Source organism: Pteropus vampyrus, unplaced genomic scaffold (genome assembly GCF_000151845.1).
Source record: "Pteropus vampyrus isolate Shadow unplaced genomic scaffold, Pvam_2.0 Scaffold300, whole genome shotgun sequence".
NCBI classification, from domain to species: Eukaryota; Metazoa; Chordata; class Mammalia; order Chiroptera; family Pteropodidae; genus Pteropus; species Pteropus vampyrus.
Window position 1 is genome coordinate 1,278,488 of NW_011889081.1, and position 26,574 is coordinate 1,305,061.

The following is a 26,574-nucleotide window of genomic DNA, read 5'->3' on the forward strand; positions in this document are numbered from 1 at the left end:
TCAGCATTCTGTCTCTTCCAGAGGCTTGGGAAAGTTAATCTAGCCAGCGACATCAAAAGTCAGAGGTTGAAGGTTTTCCTTAACTAACCATTAGGGCTTTACCCTCCTGACCTTTGGGGAGGGGCTGAAACATATCAGTGCCTCTCAAATAGGGTCCTTGTCACTTAGCCTTATAACTCCCTCGGTCAGAAGATTGAGGCACGTCAAGGTTGTTGACTTGCCGCAGACTTTGTATCAAGTTAGTGCAAATACTGGACAAATTCAGCAAATACTGGACAAATTCAGATTCCTAACTCCCAGACCTAACCCAAGGGATGCCCCCGCCCTCACCCTCCCACCCCCACCCTGTGACCCATGTCATGTGACCCCAGGGCTGCTAGGGGAGAGACTCCAGCAGAGGCCCTGCCTTCCAGGGCCTGGCAGCTGGCACAGGAGTGGCAGAGTGAGCCTCCGAGCAGCCTCGTGGGGTCTGCACTCCTTCTCCATCACGTCCGCCCAGTTGCCCTAGTGACTGTGTGACCCTTCTCCCCCGCCCTCACTGCCACCAGCCCTATAAATAGAGGCGAGGAGCAGCTGGGCTCTCTTGGCAGTCACCATGAGGGCTCTGGTCCTGCTCTGCTGCTTTGTGGCGTCGCTCCTGCTCCCAGGACAAGCAGGTATGACCCCACCCCTGTTGGCCAGGCCAGACTGCAATCCCCAGTCTGTGGTATGGGGGGCTTGGGTGGTAGTTGGAGGATGAGGCCTCTGATTCTTGGGGCTGATGGCTGGTCTCACGTTGTCCCCATACTCCTCCCTGGGGCCCCGGAGAAAGAACTGGGTGTGGAGAGAACCCGAGAGCAGCCAGTGGGCTCTCCATGAGGCCGGAGGAAGCAGAAGCAGTGAACTGAGAGGTGCAGGAAGGTGTGAGGCCTGAGCTAGGGGCCAGAGAGAAGGTCTGGCCGGTAGCTGCTGGAGAAGAGAGCCCCAAAAGTCAAGACTAGCAGAGCCTCCTGGCCAGACCAAAGAACCCAACCTTGGAGCAGGAGGGGCTCCTGGAGGTAGTTGAGTTGCCCCTCCCACCTGGTGGCGATCTGGTGGGAGGCCTGGCTTTGCATGATTGAAGACAGGGGGCCATACTGGGCAGAGTCCGGAGTTGCCTGGGGAGCGGTGGGATAGAGTGGGGGTCAATTTGGGATGGGATCGGAGATAGAATTGGAGCTGGGCTAGAAACTGAGTTGGACAAGAGTTCAGATGTGGAACAGGACTGTTCTGGAGCAGAGCTGGGCTTGGCTGGGCTTGGTTAGAAGGGGCTGGGGGCCAGTGTGCCATGGTCTTCCTTTGACATCTCAGCACTGTGTGTGGCAGAGGTAGCTCTGGTTGCAGCATGGGGGTTATTTATAGGTGTAGAGGGGACACCAGAGCATTTTGCCACCTCTCTGTTCCTGAGATTCCTGGGGCTGGGTTCCCCTTGGGGATGCTTCTGGGGTTCTCTGGGGACCCCCTTCCCCAGGAATCTGGGACTCTGTTTTATCTTTTCACGACTCTGTAGTCTTTATCTGCACAGGGGACCATGGAGTCAGCGTCCCAGCCTCTCTGATCTTTGAAGTTCTGTTTCTTGAGGTCCTAGCCCCAGTCAGTAGAGCAGGTGGCAGGGGCAGCAGAAGCTATTACCTCAGGAGTTAGAGATGAGGGTGGGGGGCTCAAGCTTCATATGTGCTGCTGGGCCCTGCCCTTGTCTGCCCTTGAGTTAATTTGGGCTCCATGGGCTGCAGTGGCTGGAGTGGTGAGGATTCCAAGCGGCTGTCAGGTGGCTAAGTATGGAAACAGCCGTGTAATTGGATCCTAAACCCAGAGCCACTGCCACCTTCTCCCCTTTACGGCCCCTCCTCTGCTTCTCCCAGCCCCAGCTGCCACCTCTCTCTGCTTCCACACAACAGGCCCAGGAACTTTTAGCCTTTTAGGGACATCCTTTGTCTTTCCTCTCAGCAAGGGAACTGGACATCTGGAATGTTCCACAGGCCTCACTGGGAATCTTGCTCTAGGGAAAGGAGGCAGGTGCTTTGTTTAAAGATCCTCTCCCTGTGCGCTCCTTCCTTCTTGGACTCCTTGGTGTGCACTGGCCTGGCTTCCAGGGAGAGGTAGTCCACCAGCGGGCAGGGTTCCCTCCCTCCACGTCCTGCTCACACTTGGGCTATAGATTCTTATCCATGTGGATTTGATCACTGCTTTGATTATAGGTTGTATACCCCAAATGGCTTTCTCCTACACCCACTGAGAGGTTCCAGCCATAAGGGTGGCTTACCCCTACCCCCATATTGACAGTCTTTCCTACTGTCCATCCAGTAAGTGTCACCCAGCCCACAGCAACTTTGCTCCTGGACTTCCCGCCCCACCACTGGGTCCTCATTTTCATGCCTTCTTCTCATCCCTTCTTCTTATCCCCAAGTAAGGGACCAGGCATTCTTCCTGATGCCAGGATGCACATGGAGCCACCAGGTTCCTGTCACCAGACACCTCCTACCCCCTGCCCCCAGTCTTTTGTAACTACTGGGGTTCTTTTCTTTGTCTTGGGGAACTGGCCTGGGGACAGGCCTGCTCAAGGACGGAAAAGCAGGCTTTAGTCGATTTACTCTGTCACCTCATTGCCCAGGTAAGGGAACAAAAGCCAGAGGGATGAAGAGATGTGTTCAAGGTTAGACAGTGAGTGAATGACAGGCACACGTAGTCCAGGGCTAGTCTTACTTCATCTGGAAGTTCCTGTCCCTCTCTGGCCTCCCTGAACTACTCTGCCTGTTGGGGTGTATGAGGGGTGGTGAGGAGGCTGCCTTCTGGTAGCTTCCCCCGGGATGCAGGACAAAAATGATGCCATTGGTCCTTTGACTTCTTGGAGGGCGGGGTAGGATAGGAGGTGCTGAGAAAACATTTATTTGGGTTTAAGCAGCTGAATTTGGGACATCTTTGCTTCCTGTTGCCTGCTGGATACAGAGACAGGTTGGGGACAGATGAGGTGGGGTGATGCTCTGAGTCTCTGCATACTTCATCCTCCAGCCCAGCCCTGGTTGCAGATGTGCAAGTCTGCTCTGCCTCCCACCATAAAATCCCAATGGTGAGAGGTTAGTGCACGCTGGGGCTGACCCACTCCTCCATGAGAGACGAGGGTATATGGTGACCACCAGGAAGTGTGCCCTCTTGAAATCCCCTCCTCACCCACCCCAGACTTGTTTTTTTTCTAGAAAGAGGCCTGTTCACATTTCCTAAACAGGGCTGTGCAACAGCTATGATCTACCATGGGGAGGGCCAGCCAAGAGTCATGAGCTTGGGGGTTCTGAGGAAAGAGCAGACCCTAAACCCTTTCCAGCCCCCTGCAAGCTGTGTCCCCAGTGGGCTTCCAGTTTCTAGCTCAGTGCAGCTGGACAAGCCTGTAGGGAGTATCTAGTCCACCACTTTCTCCCATAGAGTTTGCGAAGTACTAGTCTGGGATTCGCTAATGGATGCATCCTCCCAGATGTGGACACCTTGCTTGGCAGCCTGTGAAATGGCATTTTGGAAATGCTGTTTTTGCTTCATGTCTGGATGTGACAGTGAAGGTTGAACAGCTAGTTCATGACAGGGCCAGAGCTGGAATTCAGGTTTCTTCACCTCTTGTCCAGTGCTTTTGGCCACTTATACCCTCAGAAGGAAGTTCCCATGAGGCCAATTGCATCTGCCTGGCCATTTGGTGCTCATTGGTGATGGGCTGGGATAGAGCCTGGTCCCTATGGGCACAGGAGAAAGATGGCTGTTCCTCTTCTGACCTGGTCTGAGGGGCCAAGGATAAGACCTAGGTGCTGTGTCACCTGGCCTGAACTTGGGGGTAGTAGCTGGGGGCATGGGAAGGAGTGGGGTCTGCTGCTCTGGAATGCTGGGCTAAGCCTTCTCTCCTGGGCACCTTTGCTTCTCCAAATTGAAATCCAGACACACTCATGGTACAGCCCCTTCATTTAAATATTGCTGGAGTGTGTAAAGCCCTTTCAAATACCTTGCCACATTTCATCATTCATCCATTCCATATTTATTGCATATCTACTATTTTTCAGGTGTGGTTCTGGGGCATTTCAGATAAGCATCTTGTCCTCGGCGGGCTTACAGTCTGGTAGATGAAACAGCGTAGTCTGCCTCGGGGCTCCATGTGCACAAAGCAGACATGTAGAGATGTTGAGAGGAACAGGTGAAGTGAGGTGGGATGCAGGGTAGTGGGGAGGTTATTTTTAACTGAGTGGATCGAGAAATGTTTTATAGATGAGGGAATGTTTGACCTGAATCTTGTAGAAAGTAGATTCATACGTGAAAAGATGGAAGGATGAGAATTCTACATAAAGGAACTGGATAAACAAACTCAGGAAGTCAGGAAAGGATGGAGCTTTGGGGAGAACCAGGAAAGGACACACTGTTCTCCCTGGAACAAGGGCAGGCAGAGAGAAGTGGGGGTCGTGTGAAGGGCCTTGAGTGTGGGGCTGAGGACAAGGGCTTTGTTCTGTGGGCAGTGGCTATCACTGAGGGCTTCGGAAGAATTCACCTAGCAGTTGTTTGTAGGGAGGAGTGTAACAAGGGGAGATTGCTCAGATAGACAACTACATCAGAAATGCAAGTAAGAGGGTGTGAGCTCCAGTGAGGAAGGAGCCCTCCTGGGTTTAGTGCAGGAACATAAGAAAAGAACAGATTTAAAAGTTCAGTTTGTATCATTGTGAATTTCAGGTGCCTGTTGAATATTCACATGGAGACATTTAGCTAGAAAGGTGGGACTGGAGCTGAGGAGGGAAGTCAGGCCCAGGGGTCCAGAATGAGATTCATTTGGGTAAAGATGAGGGTGAGGCTGTGAGATCGCTGAGGGAGCTGTAGATTTGGGAAATGGAAAGAGGAACACGATAAATGGACTTCAGGGAGAGAGAGTGACCCAGAGGCCAAGGGAAAGCATGCCTCCTAGAAGGGGCAGGCAACAGGATCTGATACCAGAATTGCTAAGGAAGAGAAGGCGCTGGCTTTGCCATGCAGGAGGTTGCCAACATTATGAGGGGCCTATGTGGGTTCAATGAGGATGCAGAGGCAGCATATTCAGAAGGTGAGACTTTGCAAAAGTGAATGGGTGGGTTTGCGGAGGCAGAACGTTTTCTTTTTAACGCTAGAGAAGACTAAGTGTGTTTGTGGGCCGATGGGGAGAGGGCGAGAATGTGACCGGGATGTTAGATGCTTGAGGAGTGTGGACGAGGTCTGACATAGGTCTTAGAGGATACACATGCCATGGCACTGCAGAGCCTTCAGAGGGACACTAAACATTCAAATGGACTCAGTAGTCCCGGTGCCAGTCAGGGAGCTGAACTAGGGAGTAGGGAACCTGGTCTACACTGGGGATTGCTGTGGAGGGCCTGGAAGGCCACAGAGGAACCAGACTGATCTTCCCAAGAACCCGGAGAGGTAGAAAGCACTGGGACCAGCCTGGAAAAACACTGGGCAGAGCCTGAAAGACCTGAGGCCCAGAGACGAAGTCAATGAATCAGCAGTTTAGTCACAGTAAATACTTTCTCACTGTTGGTGAGCCCCCTGCCCCCAGGCCAGATGCTGTAGAGAATTAGAGGGCAGAATTTGACCTCATCTAAGGCATCCATTCAGCAAATGTCCACTGGGTCTACAGTGGAAAAAGCTGTGGTTTGGACTCCAGTGAGAGTTTCTAGGTGTTTTTCTGGCTCTGAGGCCTCCGCTCCCCAACCTCACCCCCCATGGCCCATCAGCAGGACTCATTTTGGGATGAGGGGTCTGAAGGAGATGAGTAAGTTGGGTTGATGAGCTGACTTGTGTTCTCTCACCACCTGCTCTGGGGGCCCAGGACTCTCAAAGACTGCCTACTCACCTGCCTTCTTAGGGGCCTTGAGAGCTAGAAGTCAGTCTTCAGACTCCCGCATCAGTCCTGTTGGATTCTTTCTTCCTTTTGGTGGCTCCAACAGGATTAGTGACTTCAGTGGAACTTGGTGTGGAGGCATGTGGCCCAAGTTTCCCAGGTGACCTCGGTTCTCATTCTTCCTTGTGGAACGGAGACAGCTTAGGTTCCCTTCCCTCCCCGTCCCCTGGCCCTGCTCTGTCCCTGCTCCTAAGACACGCTATCAGCAAAGACCCCGAAACTTCTTTTAATGAGGGCCCATGGCTCAACACTTAGACTGTCACTTTCCCAAATCACTTTTTGTTTGAAAGGACTCAGAAGATTTTAGCTCAAGGAATACATCTCTAACATAGAATTTCCCATTGTTTTGGTTGGCAGAGTCTTAGCCAAAGTTTCTAATCACAGCATTGAGACAATAAATGGTTCACTGGTTCTGAGCACAGAGGGCCTGAGCTATGGAGTGGGCTTTCGCTACCGGGTTCTAAAGAAATAAATGACTGAGTGAATGAATGAACTGGGCACAGCTTTAGGCCTGCCAAACTTGACTTGCCCAGGGCTCTGGAGGCCCCAAGCCTCTCTGCTCACCCCAGCCCTGGTGTCCTCACCAGGAGGTGAAAGGTGCAGCATAATTCAGCAAATGCAATGGGTCAGATTAATCCAAGTTTCTGAAGAGGTTTTCCTGGCCTTTGTCTCCTGGGCTGACGTCCTTCTCTGGGATCAGGAAGTCCTGTTCCATTATTGATTTCAGCCTCATACCTCTTTTGCTCCAAAGGTGATTTTTTGCTCAAAGTCCCAGGCACCCCTTTGCCCAAGAGACATGCCTGTGCTTGTCACTTCCTTGTTCTCCCTCACAGAGGGCCCCAGAGCTGCCATTCCTGAGCTGTCCAGCCTCAGGGTGGGGGGCTTGGGTGGCAGAATCGGTTCCTGCCTCTCAAAGTGCCCAAGCTATTAGGAGTCAGCCATTCACACCCTCATCCAGGGCCTACAGTAGCCTCCTCTCCCCCCATCTCCAGCATTTCCCTAGCCGGTGTGAAGCGGAGGCTGCCACACATTGCCCAGGTGCTAGATGTACCCAGAGGCTAGAGTCTGAAGACCATGAGACTCATGCCATTGGCAGCTCCAACTTGGTGCCATCCCAGGAGCCTGTTTTTCCTGGGGATAATGGGACCACAGGAAAGCATAGTTGCTGTGGTTCTGTCCAGCTCCAAATCCTGGGGCTCAGAAGGATTTCAGATGGGATGTTGGCCCAACTGAGGCAGGCCCCCCCCCGCCAGGATCACTGCAAGGGTGTTAAGGGATGACAAAAAACTTTCTCTTTGGACTCTTTAGTCAACCCCTTCCCACAGGGGTCCTTGACCTTCACGACCTTGAGAGCATTTGGTCATCTAGTCCTCTGTCAACTCTGAGTGCTGAAGGGCACAGAATGAGTATGAGCTGTGTGACTAGCCCTGGGGAGAAGGAGGGCTCAGCACAGAGTCCTAGAGAAGTGGAAGATGTGGCTATCCCTGGGGAGCCCACCCTGGGTTGGGGAATCAGGATGGATTCATGATTGGAGTGAGGGGCAGAATATGATCAGCAGGAGGCAAATCTCTCTCTAGGATCTTAGAGGGAGAAGAGTGGGGCTGGTTAATCACACAAGGTGGGCACTTGAAAGAGAGGCAGGAAAGGTGAAGCGATATGAGTCCCTCTCTGAAAGGCCCAGCTCTCCAGCCTGACACCACTCTGTGCCTCCCGCGAGGTCCTGGCCGGCCACACTATGCAGGCGGAATGGGCTATGTCTCTGTCCCCAGGAGCTGACTTTCTATTTGGAGAGATGTCATACACTGAAAAAAATGTAACTAACACCCCAGCAGCTCTGGTTGGAGTTCAGAGGAGGGCTGGAAGGTCGGCCTCATGGAGGGACAGGTTTCCTGCTGGACTGGGTGGAAGGGGACGATCTCTGGACTGTCAGCTCCAAGAGGACAGGGGCTGTGTGTTCGTTTAATTTGCATGCCACTGTGTTACCGACGCTTAGCACATGCTTGGTTCATTGAAGGCTCTTAATAATGTAGATGAATGAATCGCTGATTTATGCAGGCAGAGATGGAAGAGCATCTGAAATGGTGATCAAAGCCAAGAGTGGGGAAGCTCAGCACTGCACTGCACTGCCAGGAACAGGACAAGACCAGCTCTGGCTAGATTGTAGGGCACCTGTTTGGGGGAGATCAGACTATCCTGATGGGTCGGGGCCCGTTGCGAAGGGCCTTGAATGCCAAGTCAAGTGCCTCTCTCCCTAGCCTGTTCCCTTTGCCACTATCCCCTCCTTTTTCTCTCTCTCAGATATTTTTGGATCTTTCTAGAGCAGAGACTATATTCTGAGCTCAAACAGGTGCAGGCAAAGTCTGGCCTGGAGTTCTGGACCCACGGGAAGTGGGTTGTGCTGGGAGCTCAGCCCAGAACCAGGCCAGAGGAGAAACCAGGGGTTTGGGAGCACTCCCCACCCTTCTACCTCCCTGCCACCTGGTAGCCGCCCAAATTGTGGCCCCTGGTCCTCCTCCAAGTGGCCATTTGGTTAGGACCTCAGCCAGCCCTGTTGTCTCCCAGAGGATTTTCCCCGAATGGCAACAGGTAAAGACCTGACAAAGCCATTACCTTGAAAATCTTGTCTCTGATGTGTATTTGATTCCACAGCTGCCTGCCCTGGGCACCTGTGCCCACCACAGAGACTTGTAGTCACTTTGGTGGTTACTTATCTTTTTCCTTTGCATATCCTCTTACCCTTTATTTCAGGTGTCAGGCAGTAGAAGGTAACTTATTTCTCTAACTTATCCCGGGAGTTCGAGACACCAGGAGTACTACCTAGGATCTGGGGATACATCTGGAAAAATTAGAGAAGGTTCACAGCGCTCACCGTTGCCTGCCTGGCCTCAGGCACCCAGAGAAATGAGCCTGGGTACAAGCTGTGGCAGAAATAGCAGTCTGGAGGCTAATCTACCTTTTTCTTCTTTTTGTACCTCAGTTTTCTTTCTGAATTGGTGGTTATGCTGGAGGCCTCTTCACTCAGACCCACTCATTTGAGGCTGCCCACACAGGAACAGAGCAGCCAGCCAGGGATGGGGTGCTGTGGGCACACCGGGACTCGAGGAAAAAGCAAGCACTGGCGATGTCACACATTCGCCACCAAACCCCTTATCATCTTTCCACTTGTTTGTTTGCCCATAAAATGGGATAATAATACTTTGCCCTATTTACAGCATGGGGTTATGTGACTAAAATAAACAAATGGCTCTGGGATGCTTAAAATGTCTTTTTATATCAGATACTTTTTAAGGTTAAAAGGACTGCGACAGTAATTACAGGCTATCACTGCTGTCAGTGTTCCTGTGGCTTGACATCTGCCACTGGTTTCCTCAAATATCATGAAACACGAACAACTGGGGGAATCCATCAACACAGCTGCCCCTTGTCAGGACTGTTAAATCCTTGGGATTCTCTGTCCTCAGTGAGCTTACAAACCAGGAGGGGAGACAGTTCTCACTCATGATATGAGTAGGGAACCATATAAGGCAGGTGTAATCAGGGGCTAAAAATAAGTAGCCTGAGAGTGTAGAGAAATGGGGAGCAGATGGGGCAGGATGGGCCTTAGGCTGGTGAAAACACCACCCACTTAGCATGTATGGAGGGTGGTGGGGAAAATATCTTAGGGCCAGGCTTAGGTGTTAGTTCTTATATTAGTTTCCTGGAGCTGCCGTAACAAATGACTACAAACTGGGTGACTTGAAACAAAAGAAATTTATTCTGTCACAGTCTGGAGGTTGGAGGTCTAAAATCAAGGTGTCCAAAGGGTCATGTTCCCTTCGAAGGCTCCAGGGAGGATGCTTCCTGCCTCTTCCAGCTTCTAGTAGATCCTGACAGTCCTTGGAGTTCCTTGACTTGGAGCCACTTCTTTCCAATCTCTATCCTCACATGGCCCCTTCTCCGTGTGTCTCTGTGTGTCCTCTCCTCTTATAAGGACACCAGTCATTGGGCTTAGGGCCCATTCTAATCTAGTATAACCTCATCTTAATTAATTACCCTATTTCCAAATGAGGTCACATGCTGAGATTCTGGGTGGGCATGAATTTTGGGGGACATTCTTCAGCCACAGTGGTTCCTTAGCCTTGGATCCAGACTGGTGAGCAGTTGCTGGCTCGGAATGTATAGTTCTCATCTCTCTCCTGGGTGGTAGTCTTTTACTAGGCACAGATGGCACCTGTTTCCTGGGTCCTCTCTGGTCCCACAGCCTATATGATTGTCCCAGCAGCTAATTTGGAGCCCTGTTGACACACCCAGGGCAAGCATGTTGAATGAATGAATGAACAGCTGGTTAGAGGCGGGGAATTCTGGGAGCAGCCGCCTAGCCTAGTGGTGATGCTGGGGAAGACAGTGGGGAGAATTTTCCAGCTCCCTGCTGGGTATGCTCAGGTGTAGATTGAGTTGGAGTTGGCACATCTTGAGGTTAGGGAGGTCTGGTTCCCAGCAGGTTATGATGGAGAGAGAAGAGGGCTGAACACCTGGAAGCAGGCCTGGCGTGCTGTGTGACCTTAGGCCCAGCATTCCTGTGTGTGCCCCCACACCCAGCCCCTCACAGTCTCCTGTCCCATGCACAGCAGGAGGGTCAGCAGGGCCTGGAGGCACCTCCTATGCCTCTGCAGAAGCTGCTTGGTAAAAGAACTTCAATTGAATCCTCTGCCCAGTCCATGAGAGGTTCACATCTTGGCATCGCCGCCTTTCTGCACTCTCCTCTCTAGCAGCAGGAGCCCAGCCAGAAGGGCAGGTATCTGGATCTCCTTGTGGCATAATTGGGGGTCCCCAACCTGGAGTCTGGGTATTGGGGCAGCTGCGGAAGCTGGTGGCTATGGCTCTGTTACACCTTTTGTGGTTTGTCCTAGTTCTGGAGGAGAGCAGGAGTAGGTGTCCAGGGGCTTCTAGACTTTCCAGAAATGCTCACCAGTGAATCCAGTCTGTACTCCTTAGCCTGGCATATTGCTCTCTGTCCAGTGTGTCCCACTTTCCTGACCATGGCCACAGTTTCCTGCACAAAATTGTCTTGGCTCCCTCAGCCTCTGACCCGAAATACCCTACCCACCAGGAGCAGCTATGATGAGTCCTGAATCCACATCCCTATGGAGGGCTGAGACTCTGCTGCCAGGAGGCAAGCACTCATGTTGCCCGCCTCCCCCTCCAATTAGATGCTCACGTCTTTAAGGGGCGATCTTAAATCTAGGAACCCAGTTATCACAGCAACCCTCTAACCCTTTGATCACAAAGAAATAGGCCTGGGCAGGTTAAGTGATTTGGCCGGGGTGTTTTTCCGGTTCTGAATCCTGGTTCTGAGTCTCCCTTCTCCTGGAACTCTTTGCCACTGAGTTGAGAGATGGCCTTATATTTTCTCATCATCATCCGTCCATCCATCCAACAATTGTTCTAGGTGCTGGGATACAAAATCCCTGACAGACAGGAAACCAATTAAGTAAGTAGTGTAGTTTATTAGGTGTTTACAGGTACAACAGAGAAAAAGGGACTAGGGAAGGGAGATGGGGAAGAGTGGTTGACAGACAGCATCACCAGGGTGGCTGGGGAAGGCCTCGGCAGAGAAGATGTGGAGAAGGAAGGAAAAGAATTAAATGCACTTTGTCTTTTTTCCAACAGCTTTACTTAGATATAATTAATATCACATATAACTCACCCATTTAAATTCAATAATATTTAGAATATTGAATATCATACAATTCAGTAATTTTTAGTGTATTCACAGATACATGCAACCATCAGCCAAGTCGACTTTAGAACATTTTCCATCATCTCAAAATGAAACTCTGTACCCTCTAGCAGTCACTCCCCATTCCGCTCCACTGCCTGCCCCCAGATCCCTAGCAACCACTAATCTCTGTAGATTTGCCTATTCTGGACATTTCATACAAATGGAATCATTAATATGTGACCTTTTGTGATGGGCTTCTTTCATTTACAATAATGTCTTCAAAGTTCATCCACATGGTAGCATGTCAGTACTTCATTCCTTTTTATGGCTGAATAATGTTCCATTGTACGTAGAGACCATTTTTTGTTTCTCCATTCATCCCTTGAGGGGCACTTGCATTGTTTCCATCTTTGGCTATGTGAGTGGTGCTGCTGTGAACATCAGTGTTCATGTTCTTATGTGGAGACATGTTTGGGGAAGATTTTATATTAACATTAGAAAAATCTTATATTTTTATAGTACTGTACTGCTTTCAGAATTCCATCGCCAGTCATTCGAGCCTCCCATTATCTGGCACGTAGTAGGTGCTCCATCAGTAATAGTGGAATGAAGTCACGAGAAACCTGGGGGTGGGCGGGGCAGGTATTTTTCTCTTTTTTTTTTATTACTGATAAAACAGAAAAGAAAATACTCAAGGTCCCACTACTAGTCAGGGAGTAAACTTGGGCACCTGACCCTGTCCTCCTCTCCTCCTCTTCCTCCCCCAGAGCCATGGGGTGCCCAGGGCTGCCCCCCATGGTCCACCACCAGGTAGCTCTGCCTGACCATCAGGGTTCTGCACCATGGGCAGGTTCTGCGAGAGTCTCCCACCATTCTTGAGCTCGCCTCTTTGTACCCTACTTCCAGCATATCTCCTTGAAGGATAAAGGACACCGGACCCATGAAGCCCCTAGAGCTGATGGGCATTGGCCCTTATTGGCCACCTATGGCCTTGGGGATGGACCATAGCCTGGCTAGGGGCCTGGGGAAGGCTTGGTACAGCCTCCTACACGTGGATTCCAACCCTTGCAACTACTAGGTGTCTGAGGATGGGTACAGGTTGCCTCTCATAGTCAAAGCCCAAGGACAGTGATTCTCAGATACTAGTGTGTGTGTGGAAATCACCTAGGCACTTGTTAAAAGGGAAGACTCCTGAGGCCCTGCACACCTTGAGCGTGATTCCGGGGGTCTCAGGCATGGGCCCAGGAATGGGACTTTTAACTAAGCTCCTCAGTGATCCTTTTGCATATGGCCTTGAGTCATGCCTTGAGAAAGGCTGACCCAGGGCAGGAGGCTTATTACTGTCAGGTGCTCCCAGGGCATCCAGCAGATGTTTCTTGTGCAAGGATATCTGCCAGGCCTCATGCTGGACACCCGCGATCCCACTGAGAACAAGCTGAAGGTGCTGACCTCAGGGAGATTATCATCTGTAGGGACACAGGTTAAAAAAAGGCTGTAACATAGGGTCAGGTGCTGTGGGAACACAGAGAAGAAGCACCCCCAGGAGATAGGCCTCAAAGCCGAGATCTGAAGTGTTGGTTGGAATTACCCGGGTCCAGGGTATGGGGGGAAGAACCACAGTGGGACCGGCGCTTAAGGAGACTGACTCGAAGTCCACGTGGACTTGCAGGTGTTTGCTGTGTGTCTTGATGCTGAGTGCTTTTCCAAGCCCTGTGGGGACATAAAGAGGCATTGGACTAACCTCTTATCCTGGAGAAGATGACAGCCTAGAAGGGAAGTTGGGAAACATGCACACCCCCTGAAGGTCGCAGCCACACAGAGCAGGGGCTATGTCAATTGGCTCAGTATGGATGGTCGTAGGCACTGAGTCAGTGGAGGTCAGTGAGGGGACCCATGTGTCCTGGAGGAGTGAGAACTGGAAGGCATCACAGAGGGCGAGAGGGAACAGGTAAGGCTGGACCTGCAGAGGAGCAGGAGGGTGTTCCATGTAGGGGGCTGTGTGGGTCATTGGAAGACCTATTATGGATTAGATTGTGTCCCTCCAAAAGACACATCGAAGTCTTAACTCCTAGTACCTCTGAATGTGACCTTACTGGAATTAGGGTCGTCACAGATATAATGAAGTAATCTGTTGGTGTCCTTATAAGAAAAGGAGAAGAGTCACAGAACAGAGGCACAGGGAGAAGGCCATGTATGATGGAGGCAGAGATTGCAGATATGCATCGACAAGCCAAAGATTGCTTGGAACTACAAAAGCAGGGGGAAGCAGGAAGCAGCCTCCTTTAGAACCTTTTGGAGGAACTTGGCTCTGCCGACACCTTGATTTTGGACTTGTGGCCCTTGGAAGAGTGAGAAAACATTTCTATTGCTTTAAGCCACCCAGGTGATGATGCTTTGTTATAGCAGCCTCAGGAAACTTATACACAGCCAGGCTCAGGCTTCAGTGCAGGGATTTGGGGCTCTTGTCTTGCTGGAGGTGGGAGAACTTTGGGCATTTGGCCTTCTGGAGAGCCTCATATACAGCCTCGCGGTGGCTGAGTAGGGCCCTCGGCACTGACCAGGGTCATCCTGGGGACAGCAAGTGCAGAATGCACGCCTGCTCTGGCTCCACTCTCTGCCCTGCCCTTGGCTCTAACCTTTCTTTCCCCAGGGGAGCCCGTGGGAACCAAGGAGTAGATGCTTGCCCTGGCCTTCTGCATGGCCACCAGGCTACCAAAGGAAAAGAAAGCTCCTGGGTGTTAAGAGCTTCATCTGGTTTCAGTACTGAAGAGATGAGGCAGAGAACCCAGGCCCTAGGGGCACTAAATCTAGCCAAGAAGGAAGCTACTTTCTGGTTTTATGGCCTGTAATGGTTTTCCCTGGGGGTGGGGATGTCTAGAGATGTCACAGATGTCACATCTAGATATCTAAAGAGGGAACATGCTGGAGAGCTGAGACGCCTGGCCCCAGGGAGGGACAGAGCCCACCAGTCGCTTGGGAAAGGGTAGCCAACGTGTCTGAGGTTCAAGGCTTTAGGCCACTTGGGGATACAAACTGGGTGCAAGTCTGCTCCCAGGGAGATGTGAGATTTCTAGAATGTTCTACCATAGAGTGGCCTGGTTGTTCTAGATGACTTTGCCTGTGGCATTCCAAGCTCTGGAGTGATACTGGATGGATCATAGTAATGGGGTAATGGATGAATTTGCTGGTCACTTTGAGAGTTTGTCCTATTAATGGAGCAGACAGAGAGGTGGTCTTTTTTCCCTTCTCTTGTGACCCACACTCTGGAGGTCCCGTCTTCCTGTGGCCTCTGCCATCCTCAATTCAGATAGCTGAGAGCTGATCTCACAGCTCTTGGGAACCAACCATCCTTTGTCTCCTGGTGATGAAGATGATGTATTCTTCTCCTGGTGACAACGGGAGAGCCACAGACTAACGATGAATGCAAGGCTGGCTGGGTGCAGGTGACCTTTGGGAGCTGAAACACTATCCTTGTCCTTCCCCAAATCTCTGTACAGAGCTCTGTTCGGGGACCCAGCCTGATGCAGAGTCCTCAGCAAACACTTGTGGGAGGCCGTACTTTATAGAAACAACTGAGGGAATGGATGGGTGATCCCAGGAATGCTGGATCCCAGGGGCAGGGCAAGATGTGGTCATGAAAGGTTAGAAATGTCAGGGAGAGTAGGAAGTCATGACTGTTTGGAATCTTGCGTGAAAGACCAGGGTGGAGGGTCTAGAGACCTTGTGTTTATGTCTGACTTTGTCCCCAACTTGCTAGGTGACTTTTCCCTCTCTGGGACTCGCTGGGTCTCTTCATCTGTGAAATGAAAGAGTTGGGCTAGTTAATTTTTAAGTTTCCTTTTAGTTCTAGAAGTCTCTACTGGAAAAATAACTATAGGACTGAATAACAAGATGAGGTCTGGGGTCAGAATGTCTGGACTCAGAAGTGGAACCTATCTATCTCAAATTTGGCGAAGCCCTCTCAGAGAGAAGATCTGGCGTCCTGGTACCTGGACAGCAGTTTTTCTAGAAGGGTCTCTGGACCAGAACATGCAGGGTAGAATATTTGCTATTGCTGTCCCAGCCTCTGCCCTTGGCTTGACCTTCTCTGAGCAGACTTGGGGATGGTCAGCTTCTCTGGTCTCCTTGGCAGTGGGGGGTTAGATCTGCTAAGGGCACTTCACCACTGAGCAGGTGTGGGGTGGGGTTGGCATTGCCGACTGGGGTGAAGGGGTACCTGTGGTTGTGCAGGCCCACGTGTGAGGCCTTTCAAAGCAATGAAAACATTAGCTCTGAATTCAGCCAAGCGGGACAAGCAAGGCATTGCTTGAATGGGAGCTGGAGCCACTCTCGCTCTGTCCTTGTGGCGTGGTCAAAGCACCGTTCTCAAAGCCCCAGTTGGTTCTGAAGGGCGTATCATTTTGCTCCTTGTGCTCACTTATAAGGACACAAGGCCATGCTGGCACTGCAAGTGGCCTCTCTCCATCTCTGTTGCCTTTTCTGAGAGTTGTGAAGGGCCCAAAGTCACTCTGCCTCCAGCCGGGGCCTCTCATCCATTCTCACAGATGTGCCTTGATGAGTGGGTCTGTTTAGATGTCCCCTGAGTGTACGTTTGTATTCAGGTTAACTTGCTTCAGGGTCTGGATACAAAGGGTCTGGTAGGTAGAGGAGAGAGGGGAGACCATGTGAGGCCTCAGAAGTCTCTGGGTGAGTCAGGGCTGGCTGAAACTGGGAGTCAGTGACCGTGAGAGTTAACTTGGGGCTCAGCAGGATGAGATCTGAGCCCAGGAGTGTTGACAGCCAAGGCTCATTCCTTTCCCAGTTCAGCTGGAACCTCACAAAGAGAGCAGGGCTAGCCCACAATCTCCCACAGCTCCTCGTTTGAGCTGCTTCTGGCTGGGAGAAGAGGAGACAGAGTCCCAGGCAGAAAGACCTCCTTTGGCCCTCTAACTGGTCCCCCAGAAGCAGAGGGTCAAAGGACTAGAGAGAAGATGAGCCAACTGAACTTCTGTCTAAAGCTGGTTCTGTCTTGGCCTACTCAGTGAACCTGCGATTTGGCCTGGCGTGTTTGCTTTTCTAGGAAATAATTATTATTATACCTGACATTCATAGAATGCTTTTAAAAATCACTTGCGGTTTAAAATACTCCAAAGGAGTTGGCAAAGCAGGTGCTATTATCTGTGTTGCGTCTCGTACGGGTGAGTGGAGTTGGGTATAGGCAGAGTGAGGAACAGCTCAAGGTCACATTGCTGGTTAGTAAGACAGTAACCAGCAGGGCCTGGCTCTCCTGACTCCTATCTGCATCTAGAGAGACTATTTTGGCTCTGAGACGTGTAGCAAAGGAAAGCCCTGAGGTGTGGTCTCGGCTCAGGCTGGGGAAAGTGTCAGATCTATTTCTAAGCCTGAGAATCCAGCAGATTTCCTCCAGCTTCCTGTGTTGGGGGTGAGGTGGGTCTGGTCTCATTGTTCTTTCCACCTGCCAAGGCCACGATGGCTCTGACCTGAGCCCAAGGTTGACTGGGACATTGGGGACCAAACTTCTTTGGCTTCCAGTGGGTCTCTCCTTGCCTGCTGCCCCAATGTTAAATATTGACCTCCCAGAGATTGTCCTCATGGATCCCAGAGAGATTCTGTTTCTTTAGGCGGGAGGTGGGAGGTGGGAGGTGGGGGGAAAGCTAGCCACCTGCCTCAGTCTGTCTCAGAATCCAGCCTGCATCTCACCCTCCTTCCTTTCCTCTCTTGCCCAGCTCATCTCTCTGAATGGAGAAAGTATTGCCTATCAACTCCCACAAGGATTTCTGTTCACTTCAGGCAGACTGGGTGCTCTACAGGGTATCCCTTTAATAATCGGGTCACCCCGAGGGGTTAGGGCTTCATGTTTTGCTTCTTCCAAAGGCATTTGCATTTTGAAAACAATGTTCACCCACAGTCATGAATCCTCTGGGCATCAGTGATAAGCTTGTGTATGTACAATGGTTGTGAGATTGTGGGTGCTTTCTCTCTGTACCTCCTAAACCAAGGATTCCCAGGAAGTAGGGGTGGGACAGGGATTGAAGTTATCTGTCAATTTTGTGGATTTTAGGGGTTAAAAACAATTGTCTTGAAATCTTAAGCATCCTTTGTAAAGGGAGGAAGGGGAAGGTAAACTAAGAAGTCGTTGTCCTTCTTAGGCCAACACAGCCCCTCTCATATCTGGCAGGGGCAGTGGCCAGGTGCTGGGAAAGCTCACGGGACTCGGAGCTGGCGGTGAGCTGCGTTCTAGAACCAGCCTGCTGCTAACTAGCCTAACTAGCCCTGTGGCCTTGGGGCAATCACTCATTAGGGTTTTAGGATCCTCATCGGTGAAATCAAACTGGTGAGTCTGTGAGAAGGTCCTTTTTGACCCCCAACCTCATGGTTCTCTCTTACTGGTGCCTTTGTCATTGTATCCTGTCTCATGGGTGAATCATTTTTGGGCTCGAGTCCAGCCAGGGACAAGATGTCCTGGTGGGATTAGCCTTGACTTCAGGAGTTTGGGTAGGAAGCTGAAGGACCTTCCAAGAGTGGCTGCCTTGTTCACTGCACCCTGGTCCTCTTGTCTGGGGGGAAGAGGTAAAGGCTGGTGAAAGAATGGTGAAAGAGAAGGTCTCAAGTGTCCTCAGAGGATACGGGCAACCCTTGCCTCTCACAAGCACTTTCCTTCTGAGGTCCTTTTCAGCATTGACATCTGCAAAGCTATCTGAAGTCTCATCCGAGAAGTGAAAGAACGAGAGACTCTGAGTGAGCATTTATTCTGTAAATAAGGCCAAGAAACAATGTGATACCAAAAGAAGTGCTGACCATTTGCCCAGTTAGGAGTGTTTAGAGACAAGGTCTAGAACATGGAAGAATCGGTGTGCTTGCTCTGACTCTGTGAACACTGTTTCTGAAGTACTTTTAGCTGTACTTGAGGCCCGGCCGATGATATGTCCAAGTAGGTGGAAGGCAGCCTGGTGACAGATGTGGGACTCCCTGGACACCAAGATTGGTATTCCTGACTCCTTGGGACAGATATGTCCTGGGGTAGAATTGGAAAGTGATTGTACCCCTGGGGCTTTATTACTGTTGACTCATTTGCATAATTGTGTGTAACAGTCAAAGGTATTTTACCTCTGTGTGACTTTGGACTCAGTAGTTTCAGTCAAACAGATGAGAAGTCATGTGGAGGAATAATCTTGGCAGATCCTCAGAACTGTGTGCTAAGGAGACTTAGACAGGTTGGAATTGAGTTTACATTGTATTCCACCAAAGCAGAATAAATTTAGCACCATAAGGTAGGCTCAACACAGATCAACAAAACTCTATTCTGAATAGACCCCTCTTTCCTCAATCTCAAGAGAGACTCCCTGATACTTGGTACTGAGGGAGACTCAGAGCTTGGTTCTTGAATGTTAGTGTTCATTAGAGTCATCTTGTAAAATACCGGATTCATAGTTACTCACCCCTGGAGACCGGGCATCTGTGCTTGGAAAGCTCTCAGGTCTCAGATGCCACCCCCACGTGGGCCAGAGAGCTTTGTTTTGTTTCTTGGCCTGAGTTCTAGCCCATCCCTGGAATGGCTTGTTGAGCAAACAACTTGACTTTTCTTTGTCCGCTTCCTTATTTCAAGAGAGGTTAATAATTCTTGCTTTCCCTGCCTCTGAGGGCTGCTAAGAGGATGAAAGAAGAACATGAGACAATTTTAGAAAGCATGAAGTTCTGCGTCGAGACAAAATATCATCTATCTCAGTCCCTGGCACATGTAGATCAGCAAAATGAAAAGATGCTGTAAGGGGGCGCTCCTTGGGATTTCACAGAAAATGATCAAGAGAAGGATAGAGGAATTTTTAGGGAAGAGGCAGGGGAAGCAGGAGCAGTGGTTGTCAACCACCTACCCCCCTCTTTAAGCAGTGAGACAGACTCAAGGAGGGCTGCTGGGCAGAAAGTACAAAAGAGTTGGCTGAATCCCAGTTTGTTCATCTTCCCTCACCCACTAGACACTTCCATGGACCCCTGGCCCTTCATGAGACATGATTTGCAAACTACTTGGGAGCAGAAAGAACCCTAGACTGAGAGCCATGAACTGGGGCTCTGTCACAACTCTGGTCAGAGCTTTTTCCTCTGTAGTTGGACCTACCATGGCCCTTGGAAACTACACAGTTCTCTGAGTCCATGTGAAAAGTTCTTTGGAACAAGTTAGAAGCTGGGGAAATAGTCAGGTGTTTGGTTGGTGGTGGAGAGAGAAAAGAGGGACCGAGCCTGGACTATAGCTGAGGCTGTGGGTAGGGGGAGCAGCTGAGGGCTGACCCTCAAAGAAAGACTGATGGTAGAGGGGGTGTCAGGAGAGAAAGCAGAACTGGTGTATGCTATGTTCTACTCAGGGCACCAGCCTGTCAGGTACATGGGCCTTCCCATGGTCTTGGGCTTGAGCTAGGGGCTTGCTATTCTTGTGCCCTGATGTAAGTGCCCAGGCTTGTGTGAGGGCCTTGGCAGCAGCAAATACAGTATAGTACTGCATGTCCTGGGGTAGGCCAAGACTCATCTTACCGGGTTCTCAACCTGTCTAGGGTGTCCTGGGTCTTCTCGCCCTCCTCCACTTCTCCTCCAGGGGCCAATGAGGGGCTTCAGCAAGATGCTGGGGAGGTCAGGGAGGGAGGGAAGACACTGAGTTTGATTTCACATAATTGAATTGAGTTTAATCAGAGGCTCTCAGAGCCTCTGACTGTGCCTTCCAGAGGAGAGATCAGGCCCAATGGCATAGCTGCTTCCTGGGGATTGAGCTCTGGGGCCCAATGGCACAGCTCGTTTCATTGAGAGACTGTGTCAGAAAAGTTATTTTTAGCCTGGGAAGGAAGGTCACAGGGCATTAAGCCATCACCCTCCGTCTTTTTCACTCCATATTTCTTAGCAGGTTGGTTCTAAGTCGTAAAAAATAGAGAAGAGTAAAGATGCAAATATGATACACACGTGCACACACTTGATTTCCTGTCTAGGGCATAGGAGTGGAAATACACAACATTGTAAAGGTCATGGTAAACCCCCAAAGTCTGGGGTCCTCATTTCCCTTGGTACTGTGCAGCCCTCTCACTTCCATCAGGATCAGAGGTTGTTTTAAGAATATTAGAAATGCCATAGGTGGTCAGACTCAGTTGTCATCACCACCATCACAGTCATCACCACCGTCATCACCACCATCACAGTCCTCACCACCATCATCACCACCACCACCACCATCCCCATCACCACCATCACAGTCATCACCACCATCGCAGTCATCACCACCATCATTACCACCACCACCACCACCACCACCATCATCATCATCATCATCATCATCATCATCATCATCATCATCAGTAGAGGGCAACAGAGGCCTGAGGAAAGTGCTCCCCAGAGAAGAAGCCTTGACCACTGCTATTCGAAGTTCACATGTCAAGCTCTGGATGAAACATCCAACTTAGGAGCCCCAAGTAGGCACACAAGTGGGGAGAGGCTGAGAGCAGAAGCCTCAGAGTCAGGATTATTGGCTTAACAGCACTTTTCAGGTTTGGTTGCACATTAGAATTACCTAAGAATTTTTTTGTTAAAGTACCGATGTTGGGGATATACCTTAATTCACCCAGAGCCTTTGACGAGGGTGGAGGAGTGCAACCCAGAGCCTGGTGGTTCCAATATTCTGAGAACCACTGGTTTAGAGGCAGTTTTATCAGGTGGTATAGACCAGCACTTCTCAAACTGTAATGTGAAAACAAATTGTTAAAATGCAGATTCTAGTTCAGTGGGTCTAGGTTGGGGCCCGAGGGTCTGCATCTCTACCAGGTTCCTGGGTGGTGCCGATGCTGTGGGTGCCCAGACCACATTCTGAGTAGTACAGGTGTAGGACCCCTCTAGGGTCAAGAGACCTCCTTTGCAACTCTGGAGTGAAATGGACTCAGCCAGTTGCCAGCTCTGTGATGGGCAAGGCATTCAGTGGCTTTGATTCCAGTCCTCTCATCTGTAAAACAGGGATAAGTGTAAGACTTGTTTTACATAAGCAAGTATGGTTCAGTAAGTTGAGTAAGATCAAGTAAATTGTTTTATATATAAAGTGCTTAAGCACTACCTGGCACACTGAAGAGTTAATTATATAAATGTATCTCAAATGATATATAACTTGCTGCTCAGAGGACTTTTTAGTCTCCTTGGTTTAAACCAAGTTCCTGCCATAGATTTTTCTCCAGAGGGTGGTGATGGGGAGGATGGAGATGCAGGCAAAGGACATATAGGTGGTAATGAAAAAAAATTTTAATGAGTAACCTCCAGCTCCCCGACTAAGAGACCAGGAATTCTTATTGTACCCAAATTTTACCATGGACCTCTTTCTAGCACTTTCCATGGGTCAGGCAGGGAGGGTCCCAGCCCTGGGAACATAGGGAGAGTTCACCCTTGGTTCCTACAATCCAGACGTGAGCCTGGAGAGAAGGTGCATGCAGGGAGGGGCGAGGTACCTGTGGGAAAAGGTGCCACTGTGCTCTCCTATATACATCATGGCGTGTAAGGCCTTGACAAGAAGTGGACAGTTCTGGGTTCCAGTCACCTTGTGTCTTGGGCAAGTCAAAGGCTTTCTCTTGACCTTCAGCTCTGAAATGTGGATGACAGTAATGAAGGAGGTTTGGTCGCTGTCACATGTGGGAAAGTGCTCGGGGAGGTGTTATATCAACATGCAGGGCTTCTTTATAATACAAGGCACCCAAACTTTCCATTCTTCTGAATTTGATGACAGGTTGTATTTGTGGGGACTAATGAGAAAATATTTGTTCTTGGTCTTTGGAGACTGCCCCAGCTTTTAGGGTTCAAGGTGTATAGGTACCCTGAGGCAGAAGGGGTACCCCAAGAGGTGGCTTTTCTTTGTTGAGGCAGAGATGGGACTATTAGGCTATATAGCCTGAGAGAGGGGGGTGTCTGTACCCAGCAGAGAGGTGGGAGGCTGCTTCCTCAGAAAGAGTCCTTGTGAGTCAAGGGAGCCTTGACTCACAAGGACTCTTTTGCTTGTCTCAGCTGGCCCAAGGCAGGGCCCTGTGGTCCCTCATCCCTGAGACCCAGCAGTGTTCCCCTACTGAGGGCCTCCTCCTTAAACAGGTCCCAGTCTGACTGGGAGGGGGCAGAAGGGATAGGCATAACCCTTTCTTTTGATTCCATTTTCCAAATAAATGACACTTGTCTTGACAGAGGTCTCAGCACAGGCTAGGCCCCTATCATGCTCTCTCCTGCCTTGTGCTCCCTGTGTCCTCAGCTTCCTGTTAAAATGACCAGCCTTTAGAAGGGGATCCCCTCAGGAGAGGTTGGCTAAGGCCACTGGGAAGCCCTGGCCCTTCCCGTTTTGGATATCTTCTCCTTAGGCCATGTCGCCTCTAATCTAAGGTAGCAAGGCCAGCAAATGCCTGCCCTTAAGGGGACAGAGTTGGATGTGTGACTTAATAAGGCCGAGAGCCACAAGTAATCCCCTAAGTACTCTGCCCTGTAACCTAAGATTATCTGGCCTGCACACACCTGTTTGCACGCCTTTGCTGATAGCAGTATAAAAAGCATGTTGGTTAATGACTCTAGGAACTGACAGGGCATCTCTCCTATCTTGGAAAGATCTCTTGGTGAGCCAGGCTGCACGTGCCTGCCTGCCTGGGGCAAGGTTGAGGAAGGACTGGAAGGGCTCACCCGTTTCCGTCCCTACGCAGTCATCAGGACCCAGTGAGAGGCTCACTCAGAGTCAGGGGCAGGCTTCTTGGGAGTGGGGCAGTTGCTCAATCCTGCAGTGACAGACAGTGAGTGGTTCTGTAACCACCTCTAGCCATGGCCTCCGAGTCTTGGGAAGAGGATGGAAAAACATCCTCACTGCTTGCTGCACAGGGCAGTTATGAAAACCAGGGAGGGAGGTGCCACTGATGCCAGGTTCACACACCTCACTCTTGGTGGATGAGAGCTAGGTTGAGTTACTCTTTTGAGAAGCAAAGCGAGTGCCAACCCTGTGAAACTGACCAATCGTGTTCTAACCATTTAGAACTGCAAGTTTCCGCTTCGGGTGGCACAGAAGATGTTGGCAATTTGTTGGAGAATCATTTCTCTGCTGGAGATGCAAGTCTAGAGGAGAAGGAAAGGGCGCTTTATGCAGAGGCGGCCCCTCGAGAGAAGAACCTGCTCCTTCACTCCCCAGATGGCAGGGAGGCTGAGAGCTCAGAGAAGACTGCTGCTGGGGCCCCCATCGCCCCCGGCCCAGGCTCTGACCCTGAAGCCAGCCTCTCCAATGCCTCAGCCTCAGAGTCCGCTCCCCCCGGGGACTCTGCGGGGCCACCAGGAGCGAGCACCCACCTTCCAGAAGGGGAGGAAGGAACCGGGGAAGAGGGGAGACCTGAGCTCAGTGCGGGAGAGGGCCCAGCAGAGGAGGCCGAAGGACAGGCTGGGAGCCACCCGATCCCTGAGGAAGCCAAGGAGGTCCTAGGGGACAACCCCGTGCAGGGGGCAGCAGCTGGGGCTGCAGAGCCTGAAGGCACAGGGGCCTCTCCTACCTTGGCGGTCGAGGAGGCCCACATGCCCGAGACAGCAGGCGAGGGCAGCCCAGGGCCCGATCGGGGACCAGAAGGGCCAGATGGAGTCATGGAGGTGGACACAGAAGCCAGGGAGGGGCCTGAGGACCAGGGGAAGCCCAGCCCCAGCCCAGACACGGAGACAGGGGACACCCAGGAGTACCACCCCCCAGAGGGCCAGGTCCAAGGGGTGTCCAAGGAGGACTCAGAGGTGGCCTCCTCTGAGGAAGAGGGTAGCAGCCACAGCGGAGGCGAGGAAGGAGTTTCATCCCAAGAAGAATCCGAGGAGGACAGCGGCGACGACGGGGCTAGTTCAGAGGAAGCAGGGGGCGCCTCCGAGGAAGCAGGGGAAGCCCAGGAAGCGGGGCAAGCCCAGGAAGCAGCAGGAACCCCAAGCAATGGGGATGAGGGGGCCCAGCTGAGCTCGGAGGAACCAAATCCAGGGTCCAAGGGGGACGAGGCCTCAGAGGCTGAGGCAGAGGAGCCCAAGGAGGGGCCTCAGGGTAGGGGACCCCAGAATTGCTCCGGCACTTGGGCAGCTGCACTCTTCCTGGAAGTCTTGTATGTAGTGGGACAGGCAGGGACAGGGTGGGGCGGGAAAGCCCCAGCCAGCCTGGGTTTGTGGGATGGAGACCCTGTCCAGGGTACCCAGCCCAGGGGGTGCCTTTGGGCTTCCCTTGAGCCACTTCTTCCCAGTTTGGAGGGACCCAGTGAGAGGCTGCACCATGGACCTTGATGAGAGGCCCAGAGGACCCCGGTTACTTTTGAGTTAGGCCCTCAGGAGGCCTGCCCCTTGGGTTCCCTGAAGTACTTTAACATGGACCAGTGCCTTAACCTGGAGGACAAGGGACATGGCGGCAGGGTTTGAGGCCCTGTGCAGGCTGGTGAAGAGATATATGGGCAGGGGAGTGGATTGGGAGCCCCCTGTGGGGAATCACAGTAGGGTTAGCACCTGGGGCCTCCCCTTGAAGACTAGGCCATGTCAGGTGGGGTGAAGTGGGACTGGGGTCAGGATCCTGATAAGAAATCTCAGGCTGGTTGTGACAGTGATATCCCGCAGACGTTCACTCGGAGCAGCAGCAGTCACCCTCTTGGGACTGAGGGACAAGGAAGGGAGAGGGCAGGGCCAAAGCCAATGGACAATGTTGGCGATGTATCACATTGTAGGCATGGCCAGGACACCCATGGCGGCATCCACTGAGGATGCTGGCCTGGACAAAGAGCTGGGCTTTTAAGATAGACAGAGGAACTGGGATCAGTCTTTACCCTCCAAAATGGCTTCCCCATGGGTTTCCCTGAAGAATTCAGTTTCCATACCGCTTGCCAGCTACTTGTACCCTCCATAGGGGGCGGGTCTGCAGCCAGCCCCTCCCCCTCCTTTTTCTCTCTGTCCTGGGTCTGCGGTCAGGGCTGCCTGAGTCCTGAGATGTTCCACAAGGCACATCAGTTCTCTGCTTCCATCTCTGGTAGAACTAGTCTCCTTCTGCCCCACAGTCCCAAGTCCATCTCACATCTAATCACCTAAAATCCTTTGTGCAACCAGCCTAGGTAGAAATAGCCACCTCAGCAACCTGCAGGTGGTCATGGGCATCTTTTTTTTTTTTTTTTTAAGATTTTTATTAAAATATAACTAACGCACAATATTGTTTTAGTTTCAGGTGTACACCATAGTTATTCAACATTTATGTACCTAAAGAAGTGATCACCATGATAAGTCCAGCAACCTCTGACACTGTCCAACACTATTACAATAGTATTGACTATATTCCCTATGCTGTGCACCACATCCCCATGACTTATTTGTTTTATACGTGGAAATTTAAACCTCTTATTCCCTTTCACCTTTCCCCCCCCTTTTTGATTTTTCAATTACAGTTGACATTCACCATTATTTTATATTAGTTTCAAGAGTACAGCATAGTGGTTAGACATAGATATATTTTGCAAAGTGATTCCCCTGAATAGTTTAGTACCCACCTGGCACTATACATAGTTATTACCATATTATTGACCATATTCCCTGTGCTTCGCTTTACATTGGTCACAGGCATCTCCTGATGGTCAGAAGCAACAGTTAACCCCCTTCCCCATTCCACAGCAGCTCCTTCAGCTTGTGCTCCACGGAAGCCTTGTAAATCTGATCAAATGCTCATTTGATCAGGTCAGATGTTTGCTTAGAACCTCTTCCTGGTTCCTGGTGCTCTTAGGATGAAATGCAGACTCCTATGGTCCTCTAAGACAGGAGTCTCCAACCCCCAGGCTGCAGACCGGTACTGGTCCATGGCCTGTTAGGAACTTGGCCACACGGCTTGAGGTGAACGGTGGGGGAGCGAGCGAAGCTTCATTTATATTTGCAGCCACTCCCCAACGCTAGCATCACTGCCTCAGCTCCACCTCAGATCACCAGGCATTAATTAGATTCTCATAGG

General features: G+C 51.0%; 1 protein-coding gene across 1 annotated transcript in view; it reads left to right on the top strand.

Moving 5' to 3' along the window:
• Positions 1-595: 595 nt before the first annotated feature.
• The window catches only part of SRL (sarcalumenin), a 34,564-nt gene continuing 8,585 nt past the window's right edge, over positions 596-26,574 (top strand). The window contains exons 1-2 of the mRNA XM_011376622.2: positions 596-656; positions 23,623-24,648. Coding sequence (XP_011374924.1) covers positions 596-656; positions 23,623-24,648 — 1,087 coding nt within the window. The remainder of the gene's footprint in view (positions 657-23,622; positions 24,649-26,574) is intronic.